The sequence below is a fragment of the Monopterus albus genome, unplaced genomic scaffold (genome assembly GCF_001952655.1).
Source record: "Monopterus albus unplaced genomic scaffold, M_albus_1.0 scaffold294.1, whole genome shotgun sequence".
NCBI lineage: Eukaryota > Metazoa > Chordata > Actinopteri > Synbranchiformes > Synbranchidae > Monopterus > Monopterus albus.
In genome coordinates, this window is record NW_018128174.1 from 197,201 (window position 1) to 210,242 (window position 13,042).

The following is a 13,042-nucleotide window of genomic DNA, read 5'->3' on the forward strand; positions in this document are numbered from 1 at the left end:
GTCTCAAGCTAAGGTCTGAAGCTAAGGTCTGAAGCTAAGGTCTGAAGCTAAGGTCTGAAGCTAAGGTCTCAAGCTAAGGTCTCAAGCTAAGGTCTGAAGCTGTCTGAAGCTACGGTCTCAAGCTGTCTCAAGCTAAGGTCTGAAGCTAAGGTCTGAAGCTAAGGTCTGAAGCTAAGGTCTCAAGCTAAGGTCTGAAGCTAAGGTCTGAAGCTAAGGTCTCAAGTTAAGGTTTGAAGCTAAGGTCTGAAGCTAAGGTCTCAAGCTAAGGTCTCAAGCTAAGGTCTCAAGCTAAGGTCTCAAGCTAAGGTCTCATTTAGCTTTAGGGCTGAAGACCAGCCCAGCAGGTTCACAGACAGATCTGACAATAATAAATGGAAATGCAAGACTACAATCACCAACTTCTCACGTGCATTTAAATTGCTAAAACACGAAAATGTTTTTTAAAAAACTGTTAGAGAAAAGAATAAGATGACAGCTTTTCAACATGGCTGCCCGATGTCTGTTGTGCGTTCTCAGCAATTCACATATTTATTTGTCGATCAGGTTCAGCTGGTTTATAATATACTGAGGAGCAGTAACTGCTCGGTTTGTCGAAGGCCGCTCAATGAAGCAGCATCAAAAAGCTCTCGTCTTGTTTCTGGCACCTTTCAGACGTCTTCAAACTTCAGTTTCAAGCTTCACGTTGTCATTTGACCCCACGATCCCATTCCCAGCTTCTAGGTGAACATGTGGCGAGCAGGTTGGTCGTTGTGGGGAGGCCCGGAGGGACCAGTGACCTTATATGGCTGGACGCCGCCTGCATGCCCACCACAGTCAGTTGCTGGTGCTTCTCTGCCTACCTGACAGCTGAGCCGTCAGTCAGGCTGTTCTTATTAGTAACACACAGGCACCTGATATTCAGTGTTTGTCAGGCTGCTCAGCCAGACGTTTTGTGGCGTATCTGTGTCCTGCAACCTGCCTGAATATGATTTAAGTTTAAGTGGGATGCCAGTTTCTGCCTCTAGTTCATGCTAGCAGTATGGTACAGAACAAGACGTCATAACCATTGGTGTCATTAGACCCGTTTTACTGTGGCACGTGCCCCAGTATTGATCTGAGTATTGATAAAGCACACAGTATGTCTTAATAGTATGAAAACGGATTCTTGTGCAGCCTTATATACTGAAGAAATGAAAACATTCAAGATTTGTTTGTGCTCAAATTGATTTGAAATCCTTCCCAGTGTTCCCAGTGCTCTCCAGAAGAACAGATCAGTCTCCAGTCGTTCCTTTGTTTAGCAGATTTCTTTATTAGATGGTAAAGGGCTGGGATCCTACTGTTTGTTGCATTCATTTAAATAGGCTGTATTTGTTCAGCTGCGAGTTGATGGGAACAGGAGACGGGAACGTGACTCACCTACAGCTGTTCTTCACCTACTGCACCACCTCAGACACCCACTTACTGCAAATCACAAGTTTATTTACTATGGAGATTTGAGGACAACTTTGTCTGCATTTGAGAGAAAGATGAAGAAAGAGAAGGCATGAGATGAAGGGATCTGTTGTCTTTTTTTGGTGTTTGTTTTGCATCTCTTTGTGTTCATTTTGCTCTCACTTTGTGTGTTGTATTGTGTTGCTTTCAGGTCTAGTTCTGAAACTGAATAAAGTTACTGTCACAGCTCCTGTTGGCCTCATCCCTGTACTTCACCCAGTGAGAGGTTGTATATGAGGAGCTGGGGGGACCGATTGACAGAAAACGAATTAAGCTGCTTTTTTGAGTAACTAAGTCATTTGTAAGACAAAATGCCACGAACATCTCTCTCTAGTTTCAGCTTCTCATATGTCAAAGACAAACCTCTATCAGGTTTGGACTGTTGATCGTCACAAAAAAGCCATTTTTGGATCACAGTTGATCTGTTAACTAAGAAAATAACTGGCATATTAATTGATAATGAACCAAATTAGTTGCTGCCCTATAAGAGATGACAAGCTTAGGCTCAAATATTTAACCAGAGTAGAAACATGACTGTGTGATTAGGTGCTAGCGCCCTCTAGTGCACACAGCTGGGAAATCAGCAGAAACCGTCATCAAACTGCTAAGGTCATATTTATATAGGCTGATCTGATCTAGAATAAACCTACATCTTTGCTCCAAAATCTATTTTCATAGTGTGTTGAGGCCTCTACATACCACGGTCCCACTGCTGAGGTCTTCTCAGGACTGTTTTATCCAACCAAACAGGCCTGTTCAGTTTTACTATCATGATAAAAACCATCAAGGCAAACACCAGTGGCCAAGACATAGACCTTATTGTGTAGTGTAGTGACTTCTGTTGTGATTTGCAACAAATGAATTGAATTGTACTCGAGTGTGCAGGTTGAACCATGTGGAATTATTACTGTCACCAGTGCAGAGGCATAAAAATGTAAACGGTTATCAAGATATTGTTAATTAAGCATCAGGTATTAGGCACATTTTTGTGTGAAAGCTTAACTCATAAAAATTGCAAGTGAAATAAATATGTAGTGAAAAGTACAGAGGTGCAGCTGAAGCATGTTTGTGCAGACTGTTATTCAGATTCCTGAGTCAGAAGTCGTCTGGGATTCTTCTCTTCAGCACCAGGGACAGCGCACGTTAGTGCACTTTAATCTCCTTGGTTCTTTTCCTAATAGAAAGGGACCAAACTCCCTTCAAAGATGCAGCAGGTTAAAGTTGCTTTTATGAGAATAAACATTAAATGTACTGTAGAACACGTGCTGTGCTAAGTTAAATGTGACATTTTCTGGTAAAGTTGGATTTACTGTAATTAACATTTTTAAAATGATGCTGCTGCTGCTGGCTGTCACTTCACTTCTTTGGCCATGTGTAACATTAATGACCTGTTTCACTTCTGTGGCCATGTGTAACATTAGTGACCTGTATACCAAGTCCCCAAAGTCCTTCAAAGATCTGCCAGTGTAGTTCTTTATAAGAAAAACATGCATCGTGAAACTAATCAGCTCTTGAATGTTGGATTCAGATTTCCCTTAAGTAGAAATACATTATTATTAAATACCATCTTCAACACTGGGCTCCTGCTGTTTCATCATGTGTTTATGGTTTGTTTTACTGCCACATAGCTGTCAACTAGACCAGCAGAGCTCCACCAGCTTCTCACTGACTGGGAGTCTAATCAAGTTGGATTCTTTTTTTTCTTGTGAACAACAAAGTGTTAACATCTGTGTTTATGAGGCTCAAATGATTTTTGGTGAAATTGTCATAAGTGTATACATGTATTTATATTATTGAGGTCATAGGTGAAGGTGCTGGTGTACTGGACTTCAGAGGCATCTCTATGTCTTTGTCCTCCCCAGGTACTGATATAAGAGGGTCAAAGTATTAGAAACACCCCTTAATATAATCTAGTCCAGTGTAGAGAAGCTGGAATAGCAACAGAGGAGTCGTATGTTGTTTAACACCCCCCAAACACACACATTCGTCCACATGTGGTCTTTCTGTCTCTTTGTAGACGCTTCATGTTAAGACGCTAACCCTTTCCCAGTAAAGTCTGCTGTATTGTCTTAAAGACTATAAGTCTTAATGTAACTCATTTGTTTCCTAAAACCTTGTTCTTCCACCGTCTTATGCTAATGTGATATTAATAAGACCACCTAGTTAATATGACATGGCAACAGTACAACCAGTGACGTGGAGGGGGACTAACCATAACACTTGTACACGAAATCCATTTGTCAGCTGGTATGTATTACAAACCCTTTTACCGTTCGAATCCAATATTAAAACAAATGTTTTCAATAAAGAAGATCCTTCTGGACAAAAATGTCCAGACTGTCAAAAATGTTTTGATTGAAAGTCCAGACTTGCGAATTTTCTCAGCTTGGAAATGTAATCTTCCATTTTGATAAGGCGGATTGTAAAGGAAATATAAAAAAGCACGAAGAAGATTGTAGGTAGCGCAAGAATCTGTGGGCTCACTAGCGCCCTCTGCCTTGAGACAGGCGTACTGTTTGCCTCACCGAATAACTTTAACTGGCTTTTATGGTTAATCTGCGAGCCTAAACATGTTACAGAACTACATTTTATACATTGTCCAGATTATGGCAAGGCAGAGCATATATATAAGGCAGAGTGTTTGAAAGCATTTTATTTGCGATATATAGAGGGACAGCGACACACTATTGGCATCGCATACAGTTTGTGAGGATTACACGATCCACCGACAAGCACAGCAAAGTGTTGCCTCATCGCGCATCTCCTCCATGTATTTGAATGGGACATACGGAAATTCTGCTATTCTTTATTGTAAAAAATTCCTTCAACATCGGATTCGAATGGCAAAAGGGCCTACAACACACACCAGCCGACAAATATTAACATTTATTATATTTTATGGTTAACTTTTTTTTTCTTTTCAAGATTGACAGGGGAGGCTCTGCCTCACCTGCCTCCCCTGACCGCACGTCACTGAGTACAACACATGAAAAAGTGAAAGCATTAGACAATTTAAAGCACTTTTAACAACACCAACATAAAACTAGTGATGTGACGTTCCGTATCGAGGCTTCGAAGCGTGTGCCGAGTAGGGGAGGGGGCGTTTCCGCGACGCGCGTATCGAGGCTTGCGTCATTTAGGGGAGGAGCTGAAAATGATGACGCCCGAAGCCTCGCTGCCCGGCTGTACCACGTGACTGATTCAGGAAGTGGTTCGGATTTTGCCGCGAGTTTTGACAGCGATATAAACCCCTCAGGCTCCATTCAAAATGTGGGTGTTTGATGGAGAAAAAGAAATCGCCTAAGACCTGCCACAGTGGAGAAACTGTTGTTTTTAAATAAAAACCAATGATGTGTCCCCTAATCAGTAAGGGGGCAAACACTTTTTCACACCACTGTATATATACAGTATACTGCCATCACTACAATATGCAAAATGTTTTGCATACTTCTTTATTTTGCTGACAGTTTTATTCACAGGCTTTCTGCCAAATGCCACACACTTCAACTTCATGCCAACTGATATTGTTGCATCCAGTAGATGTCCTCCTAGAGCAAATGAAGCTTCAAGAAGCTTTGCTGGAGTGAACCAATTGGATGAAAGGCTTCAATGCTTCATGAAGCTTCATCTGCCCATCACTACATAAAATAAACGTTTAATAATCTGTCGGTAATAATCTAATGATAGATTTAATAATCTCTCTTCCCCCGTTTGCGGTTCATCTTCTTGACAAAAAGGTGGCACAGCCGCAGTGTATGATGGGAAAATGTCAGGTAATCTCCTCAGCTCCATCAAGTCACACAAGACAAGTGCAGGATGTTTTGACTTTGCCTTCAGAGTAAAAGCGGTTTTGTGTGTTTTTTTTACTTTTACATGGCTCTGATTTATATATACAGTATGTGTGTGTGCATATATATATATATGTATGTAAATATATGTTTATAGGTCTACTTCGTTTATGCATGCTCTGTATTAGATTACTGCAAAAATACTTGGGTGTTCACATTGTCCAGAAATGCAAACCCTCACCAGATTTACTCTTGTGCAAAGCAGATTAGTCTGTACAGACAGCAGACAGACATCTGAAGCCTGGCGACTGTTTAATTCTGTTTTAAAAAGACAAATACAACACAAATTACTTTGTAAAAGTATTTACATCAAAATGGTACCAAAAGGAAAAGTAACCATTCAAATGAGTACAGTGGAATGAACAGTATAATATTTGCTTCTGAAATTTAAGTCAAAGTATGAAGAAGCAGAAAATAGTTACCCAAGTAAAACAAATACTTAAGTACAGTCGGAGTAAAGTGACTTGTTTACTTTGAACAGAAACACGTTCCAGTTTCCATGTTCATATGGTGTTAATTTTGTTTATGAAGCTTTTGTTCGGTCTCTTTACAGGTCAGTAATATGAGAAATGCCAAAAAAGGTAAATAGTTCTAAAGATTTTTGTTTTACATTAACCTTTTACTTTGAAGGCGGGGACCGGAAGTTTGTTCGGTGATGACGGGAGGAGCCGAGGAGGCGGCAGGTGAATAAGTTACACCTGGTAGTTTTTATCGATCCACCTGTTCAACATTAAATTCGCCGAAAGACACTTTGAGGCTGAATGTTCCGCTTCGTGTGACAGGTGCAGGTGTCCGGGGAGGAAGAGGAAGGTCAGCGCAGAGTGGACGAGGAAGACCGAACCCCGCCGCCGGAGTGTGGACTTAGCAGGTAGGCTATAAATCAGTTTGTTGATGTGGCTCGAAAAGGAAACCTGGCTTGTGTTTACATCCTGTTCATAACCAGCTCCAGGGAAACGGACACACAACATGGACTTAACTTTAATTCATCAATCGTTACGTGAATTAATCGTAATGTGACGCAGTCGTTATTTCACTTGAGACGTTTGTGTTTGGTTTAAATTTACATAAACTGAGGATGTTGGAAAAGAGACGCCGCCTAAACCGGAAAGGCCACAAACAGTGTGTGGTTTTAAATACCTACTGTTGTCATCGGTTGTTTGGTTGTTGTGTTGTGTTGTCTTGTCCCACCTCCTGTGACTCTTTGGACATTTTCATGAGGAGCTTGTGAATGTGGAGAAACCAACTGTGCTTCAGAGACCAGTATGAAGCCTCAGAGACCAGTATGAAGCCTCAGGCAACGTGTTGTGTTCATTTAGGTGACATTTACATTACTTTGTTATATTTTCTATGAAATCCACAACTAAAAAACTGAGATATACAACATATTGCTGCAAAAACAATTTGCCCAGTTTCTTATGTTATTATTTCTTAAAGCTCTGAAACTGAAAGAAGGTACTGAAACTGAAAGAAGGTACTAAACCTGAAGCAGCTGACCACCAACATTCAGATTCAAGCTGATCTAAACCACATAGATGAGATAACTTTGGCTTTTAGTGCCAGTTGCAGAACACACTTCTCCTTTCAGACAGAAAAGAGGAAACTGAAACTTGTCCTATGTTTGTGTTTAGCCAACAGTTTGTAGCTTCTCTGTGGATTTGGTCTTTAGGACCAGCAGGCGACTCCGGCTCTGTCGCTCTGGTCCATCCACACCAAAGCATCTTCTCCTGTTTGCCTTCATCTTTACAGAGTTTTCGGCTCCTGTTCACCATCTTAGTTAAAGGTGATAGAACAGTAACTTACCAATAAAGTATAAAGCTGTGTTTGTATGTAAAGAGTATTAAACTAATCTTTCTGTTAGAAGATTAAGTTGTGTACTGCTACAAGCATTTCAAGTACTACTGCTAGTTCTCCTACAGCTGCTGTTACTGCCATCACTTGATATGATGATTATGTTTTCAATGAACTGTTTTGTCCATGAAATGTCAGAAAATAAAATAGTGAAAAATGTCCATTGTAATGTTCCAGTGCCCAGGGTAACACTCCAAAGATAAGGGCTCCTCTTCGCCTCTGCTGCCCTTCTGTCAAACTACGTCATACGTGGTCACGACAGGTGGAGACATCTGTCAGTGAGGTGGCGCAGCAGCTGGCTCCAGAACTAACACATAGGGAATACAGAGCCCATAGAGCTGCGGTTTTCAGTGGCGTTTCTGTTGGAAGTGAGTCGGACAACGACAAAATGACAACAGAAAGCCACAAATGAAGATCACTGGCAAGAGAAGGAAACAAATGATCCCAAACACAGCAGAACGACTAGGCTAGAAAAATAAACCAAATGAGAACAAAGCAGACAAGTAACAATGGTACAAAGACATGGAAACCAACACATGCTTCTGATAACACAACTACTGACAGTGCTGCTCTCTTTACCACTCCAAGTACTACTGTGCTAACAAGCTATACCTTTCATTCATACCGCTTTGTGCTGTTCCCAGGTCAGTTGTTGTGAGAGGAGGAACCTCGGGGTTGGAGCCATGTTGTCGGCCGAGGAGATTGTGTGCAGCACGCAGCAGGTGATCACAGGGTTGGAGGCACTGAGAGGAGAGAACCGTGGTCTTCTGGAGAGCCTGCAGGGGGCGATGGAGAGCCGGCCGGCGTCAGAGAGCGGCGGCGTGGAGCAGGAGAAGAGCGGCATCGTTCGCCAGTCACTGGAGAGGATAGAGCTGGGGCTGAGCGAGGCACAGGTACAAACAGAAGAAGGGACACAGCCCATCAGGTGCTGCCTCTACCTGTGGTGGTGTTCTCAGCTTTAAACCTTTTGATTTAGCTGGTTTCCCTGTTCCTTTTGTCTGACACAACAAAGGGGCATAGAAATCCTAGAGAACCCACTGGAGTCGACAGTCAGGCAGGAAAAAATACAGTTTAGGTAGGTGGATGTTAAATGTGCACTGTGGAGAGTTTTTATTTACATACCTGTACACGGTATGTACAGACAGGTGACAGGTTAAAGGAAGAACCTGGGTAACTCCGTGCTCTCCTCCATGATGACAGAGCCCCCCTGACCCCGAGGGGTTGCTCGCTGGTCTGAGGAGGATGAGCGCACAGAAAACAGTTGACACAAAATGTAGTGTTAGATGATTACAAATGCACTGAAGTGTTCTTCTTGTATGGTGAACTGTGTCTAACGTTTAAGATTCTTAATTAACTGTCAACGTTGTAGTGTCTGTGTTTCAGAGGAGTTTTTCCTCTGTCACCTCTGAGTCGTCTCTCGTCCCATCAGGTGATGGTGGCCTTGTCGGCTCATCTCAGCTCGCTGGAGGCGGAGAAACAGAAGCTGCGAGTTCAGGTGAGATTCTCCAGGAAATGGTTGAAGTAAAGAGCAGATGAGAGATTCTGATGCCATGTTGTTATGACCCCTAACTTAAAGGGTGACGACCCCACAGTGTAGCTGTCAGAGCCTTTACTGCCTTTTCTTTGGGGAGTTGTTTTTTTTTTTTGACTCATCCTCCTCACAGCCCACTCCTCTTCCTCATACTTTTCCCGTCCCTGTTCTGACCCCTCTTCGCGCCTACTTCATCTTTTATTCTACCTCTTTCTTCATCATCTGCCCCTCTTTCCTCTTCTCCTTCTGTCATTTTACCATTTCTCTTCTCTTCTGTTTTCCTCCCATGCAATCATCTTCCTTTCTTTTCCTTCTCCATCTTCTTTCTCACTCCTCAACTCATTTTTCATCCTCATCCTTTCTTGCTGTCCTCCTCCTCCTCAGGTGCGTCATCTCCACCAGGAGAACCAGCAGTTGAGGGACGAGCTGGGTGGCGCTCAGCAGCGGCTGCAGGAGACGGAGCAGGAGGCGGTCACCCTGGAGGAGCAGAACAGACACCTGCAGTTCATGTCCTCGTTACTCAAATATGACCAGGAGGAGCTGCAGCTGGTGAGCACAAACTGTACATAGACACAAATGTGCTGCTGAGGAGTTCGCCATCACCAGCTGAGCGTTCAGAAAACCAACTATGGAAAAAGACCCGACTCCTGTGAGGCTGCTTTTTATTCAGCCAACACTAGTGAAGCATCGACGCTTTCCAGCCGTTTGAAGCAAAAGATGGTTCATGTGTCCATGAAATCACCTGGTGATTTGTAGCAATAGAGTGAAGCGGTGCAACTCGCCGTTTGTTACTCAGTAGGTAAAATGACGGCGAGCGTTTATAAAACTAATCTGTAATATGTTTATTAATGAGCTGTGTGACGTCGCTGTGTAAGAGATATGAGCAGCCTAATGTGCCACCAATACAGTAAATAGTTACTGTTAATATCAACGAAACGTGCACAGCCTATTCTGGTAAACCGTCTCTAATGCACGTTTAAGAAGACGGTTCATAAACAATATTTGCTCAGCGTGTGTGTGTGTGACTTTACTAACCATTTTATTTAAAAACTATGGTGGGGTCTTTCAGCTCAAACTTTTTTTACATATTATTTCTCCACCTACATAAACAGCCTATCTGAGGGACAGGCGAAGGACGGGTAAGCTACACTAGGGGGGAAACAAATGAAACGCCAACCAGATTTCACCCAAACAGCCATAAATTGTATTTACAGTCACACAGATCGTTTTGATATTAATGTTCTGAAGGAAAATAAGCATTACAACAAATGATGACAGCACACGTACAATTTAAGTTAAATCAAAATGTTCCCGTACTGGCAATAACGTCTGAATGTTGGTGCTGACGCCGTGACACCATTATGCAAACAGTTGCACTGTGGTGATCTCCCACATTACAAACCCACGAGCTCCGTCCTCTCCCCTTATATCTCAGTCACATGCTCAAACATCCCGCCAACTCTGAAGCACTTCCTGAACCGGTAGCCCAGGTGAAGCTTCAGACGTCATCAGTGACGTCACATTTTCTAAACGATACAGGCCTTGATGCAAACGTTCATTTTCTTTTTCCCTAAGTACTTGACACACGCTTCGGTGTTCGACCTGTCGTCACCAGCCAGCACCTTTCTAGGGCCCTGTTTGTTGTGTATGATTCAGGGAAACTCACCTGAAATGGGAACATGATCTCACTGAACCCTGAGAAGGATTAGTGTAGACCAGCAGCTGAAGACTGGTCTGTAGTAATGGTGTCATCTTATAAACCATGCTGTGTGTGTGTGTGTGTGTGTGTGTGTGTGTTGTTTCTCCTTCCTTCAGGATGACAAAGACACGACCTCCAACAAGGAGTCTGTGGATGACCTCTTTCCTAGTGAGGATGTGGAGCAGTCACAGAGTAAGGCTCTGCTGGGTGAATGTGGTTTTTACAGACTCTACTGGAAACACGTGGGTTTAAATGATTCACAGTGAAAATAAATTCTCATCTTTGTCTAAATAAACAACCTGTCGAATATTAAACTACTTCACTAAGATAACTTAGGTTCTGCCTTTGGATGCTGTTCTGGTACAGTGGAGGTGTACGAATGTCAGGAGGCATCAGTCTGTAGTGTGAGCATCACAGAAGGCTTTCCAGCCACAGTCCTGCTGCTGGTCCTGGTTTCTCATAGTTCTTTAATAGAGGTTTACAGCTGATGAAAATGTCACTGCCCATAGATAAACTCAGTGTGTGTCTGATCATCTCACTGCTGCCTAGGAGTAACAGCTCTTCACGTAAAACAAAGACATTTTGAGCATCACATGCAGTGATGAGTGTACATGTGAGGAAACATCAATAGAACGAGAGCATGCAGTGATGAGTGTACATCATGTGAGGAAACATCAATAGAACGAGAGAATTTAAAGCTGCAGTGAAATCGAACCCTAATGAAGCTTTGAGGATACTTAAGAAAAAAGATGAAGCTGTTTGTGACAAATCCACCTCCACAGAATAAATGTGGCTCAGTAATAAACCTGATTAGACTTGCACTACCAGTGTAACCAGTGTTACCGGTGTAACTGCTCATTCATCAGTCACTTACCTGAACAAACCTCTTTGTGTCTGTTTATCGCTGTTCAGTGCGTCAGCTTCACCACAGCAGTGCAGCAGCTGCAGCCCAGCAAGGCGGCTACGAGATTCCTGCACGCCTCCGAACGTTGCACAACCTGGTCATCCAGTACGCATCCCAGGGACGATACGAGGTCGCTGTACCACTCTGCAAACAGGTCAGGTGTGGTCCCCCTTAGAACATCTTGTAACTGAATGGACCGGTTGTGTCTCCTTCCCCACTTGAGATGTTAAAGGATAAAGCTGGTCATTTTCAACACTTCCCATACAGAGACTAAAACCAACAATGACTAGCTTCTGCTTATGGTTAATGTTTGTCAGGCTCCAGTTTGGATTAGTTGATTCATTTGTGCCACCTGTTGTTGTTCAGAGACCATTAAAAACATCTTAGGGTACAGAGGTAGGGTACAGCCCACAGAACGGTCCATTGGGCTTTGGGGCTGATCCAGATCATCATCCAGGAATTTTCTTTTCAAGGACCCTTCACTACTGTGAGATGGGGCCAATTTCATTGTTTGCTTCTAACTTCATACATCCACATAAGGTCTGTTGGAGGTTTCTTCCGTTAAAGGGAGTCGTTCGTCCCCACTGTAGCCACGTGTTAAGGTCTACACTTTGTCACGTGAAGTGAATATATTTTAGTTATTCTACTGCGCATGTGCGTTAGGCAGACCCCCGGGGTTTCTAGACAGAAAGAAGCAAGGCACTTCCTGTCTTCTGTTGTATCCAATAAAGAGTGTTCCACCGTTAACCGACCTGACTGTCGGAGTGATTTGCTGCCATAGATAAACGTCACAGACTTTACTTGGTGAAGTGTCCTGACATGACATTTGTTGTGATTTGGTGCTATACAAATAAAACTGAATTGAATGGGATCTACCACATACCAAAGTCTGACCTGGATCTGCTGATCCACCACAGAAAGCTGACTACTGTGAGGAGAAAGATAACGCTGCAGACCTGCAATTAAGATCAAATTCGAGGTGAAGCTCTGCTGACTCAGCAGGTGTCAACAGATTTGACGCATCTTCAACAGTTACTGAGCTGGACCCTGAAGAAACACGCCATTACTGAAATGTTCTTTTGCTTATATAACTGTCAAACTACTAATGATACCAAATGCTAGGGGCAGGTTATCATGGTCAAGGAATCGTATTATGAGGGTCACGCTATCATGGGCAAACGGCGCTGCCTTGATGGTGGTTTGTGCTCTGAGTGCTGTCTAGTCTCATCTTTTGATGGCAGCTATGAAATAAAAGCTGCTCAGGTTCCAGGAACATGACACCCATTTTGTTTTGAATTATTTATAAAGTTCAACTATCGAAAAATGATGTAAATAAATGGAAAACGCAGCTTTTTTCCAAAAAGTAAATGATTCTGTCAGAGATGTCTCTTAAAGAACATGTGTCAACAGGCTTTGGAAGACCTGGAGAAGTCCTCAGGCCACACCCACCCAGATGTAGCCACCATGCTGAACATACTGGCGCTGGTGTACAGGTGAGACCTCTGCTTAGATCTTTTCCTGTAACAATAATTAACTTTTTTTAAACTCAAGCTTGAGGTTGTTCTGACAAATGTCTCCAATCTGTGTTTATACCACACATATGTGAGACAACTGAAAGGACACACTATCACCCAGCAGGTCCTCGTCAGGGCCGTGTCTCCAGAGCCTTGTCAGGTCTCCTCTGTCGGAGCAGGAAACCTCCTCCTTCCAAACCAGATCCACCCCCCACTGTGTCACAACCC

At 43.0% G+C, this 13,042-nt stretch overlaps 2 protein-coding genes across 4 annotated transcripts in view; one reads left to right on the forward strand and one right to left on the reverse strand.

The window, feature by feature from the left end:
* ckmb (creatine kinase, muscle b) overlaps positions 1-6,786 on the reverse strand; it is a 21,341-nt gene extending 14,555 nt beyond the window's left edge. The window contains exon 1 of the mRNA XM_020623237.1: positions 6,456-6,786. The gene's annotated coding sequence lies outside the window, so the exon portion shown is untranslated. The remainder of the gene's footprint in view (positions 1-6,455) is intronic.
* The window catches only part of klc3 (kinesin light chain 3), an 11,690-nt gene continuing 4,599 nt past the window's right edge, over positions 5,952-13,042 (forward strand). For 2 of the 3 annotated variants that reach the window (XM_020623234.1, XM_020623236.1), the window contains exons 1-7: positions 6,008-6,186; positions 7,811-8,059; positions 8,596-8,661; positions 9,082-9,246; positions 10,513-10,588; positions 11,309-11,454; positions 12,711-12,793. In XM_020623234.1, the coding sequence (XP_020478890.1) occupies positions 7,850-8,059; positions 8,596-8,661; positions 9,082-9,246; positions 10,513-10,588; positions 11,309-11,454; positions 12,711-12,793 (746 nt within the window). In that variant the 5' untranslated portion in view covers positions 6,008-6,186; positions 7,811-7,849. The other variant, XM_020623235.1, reaches the window with a different exon arrangement.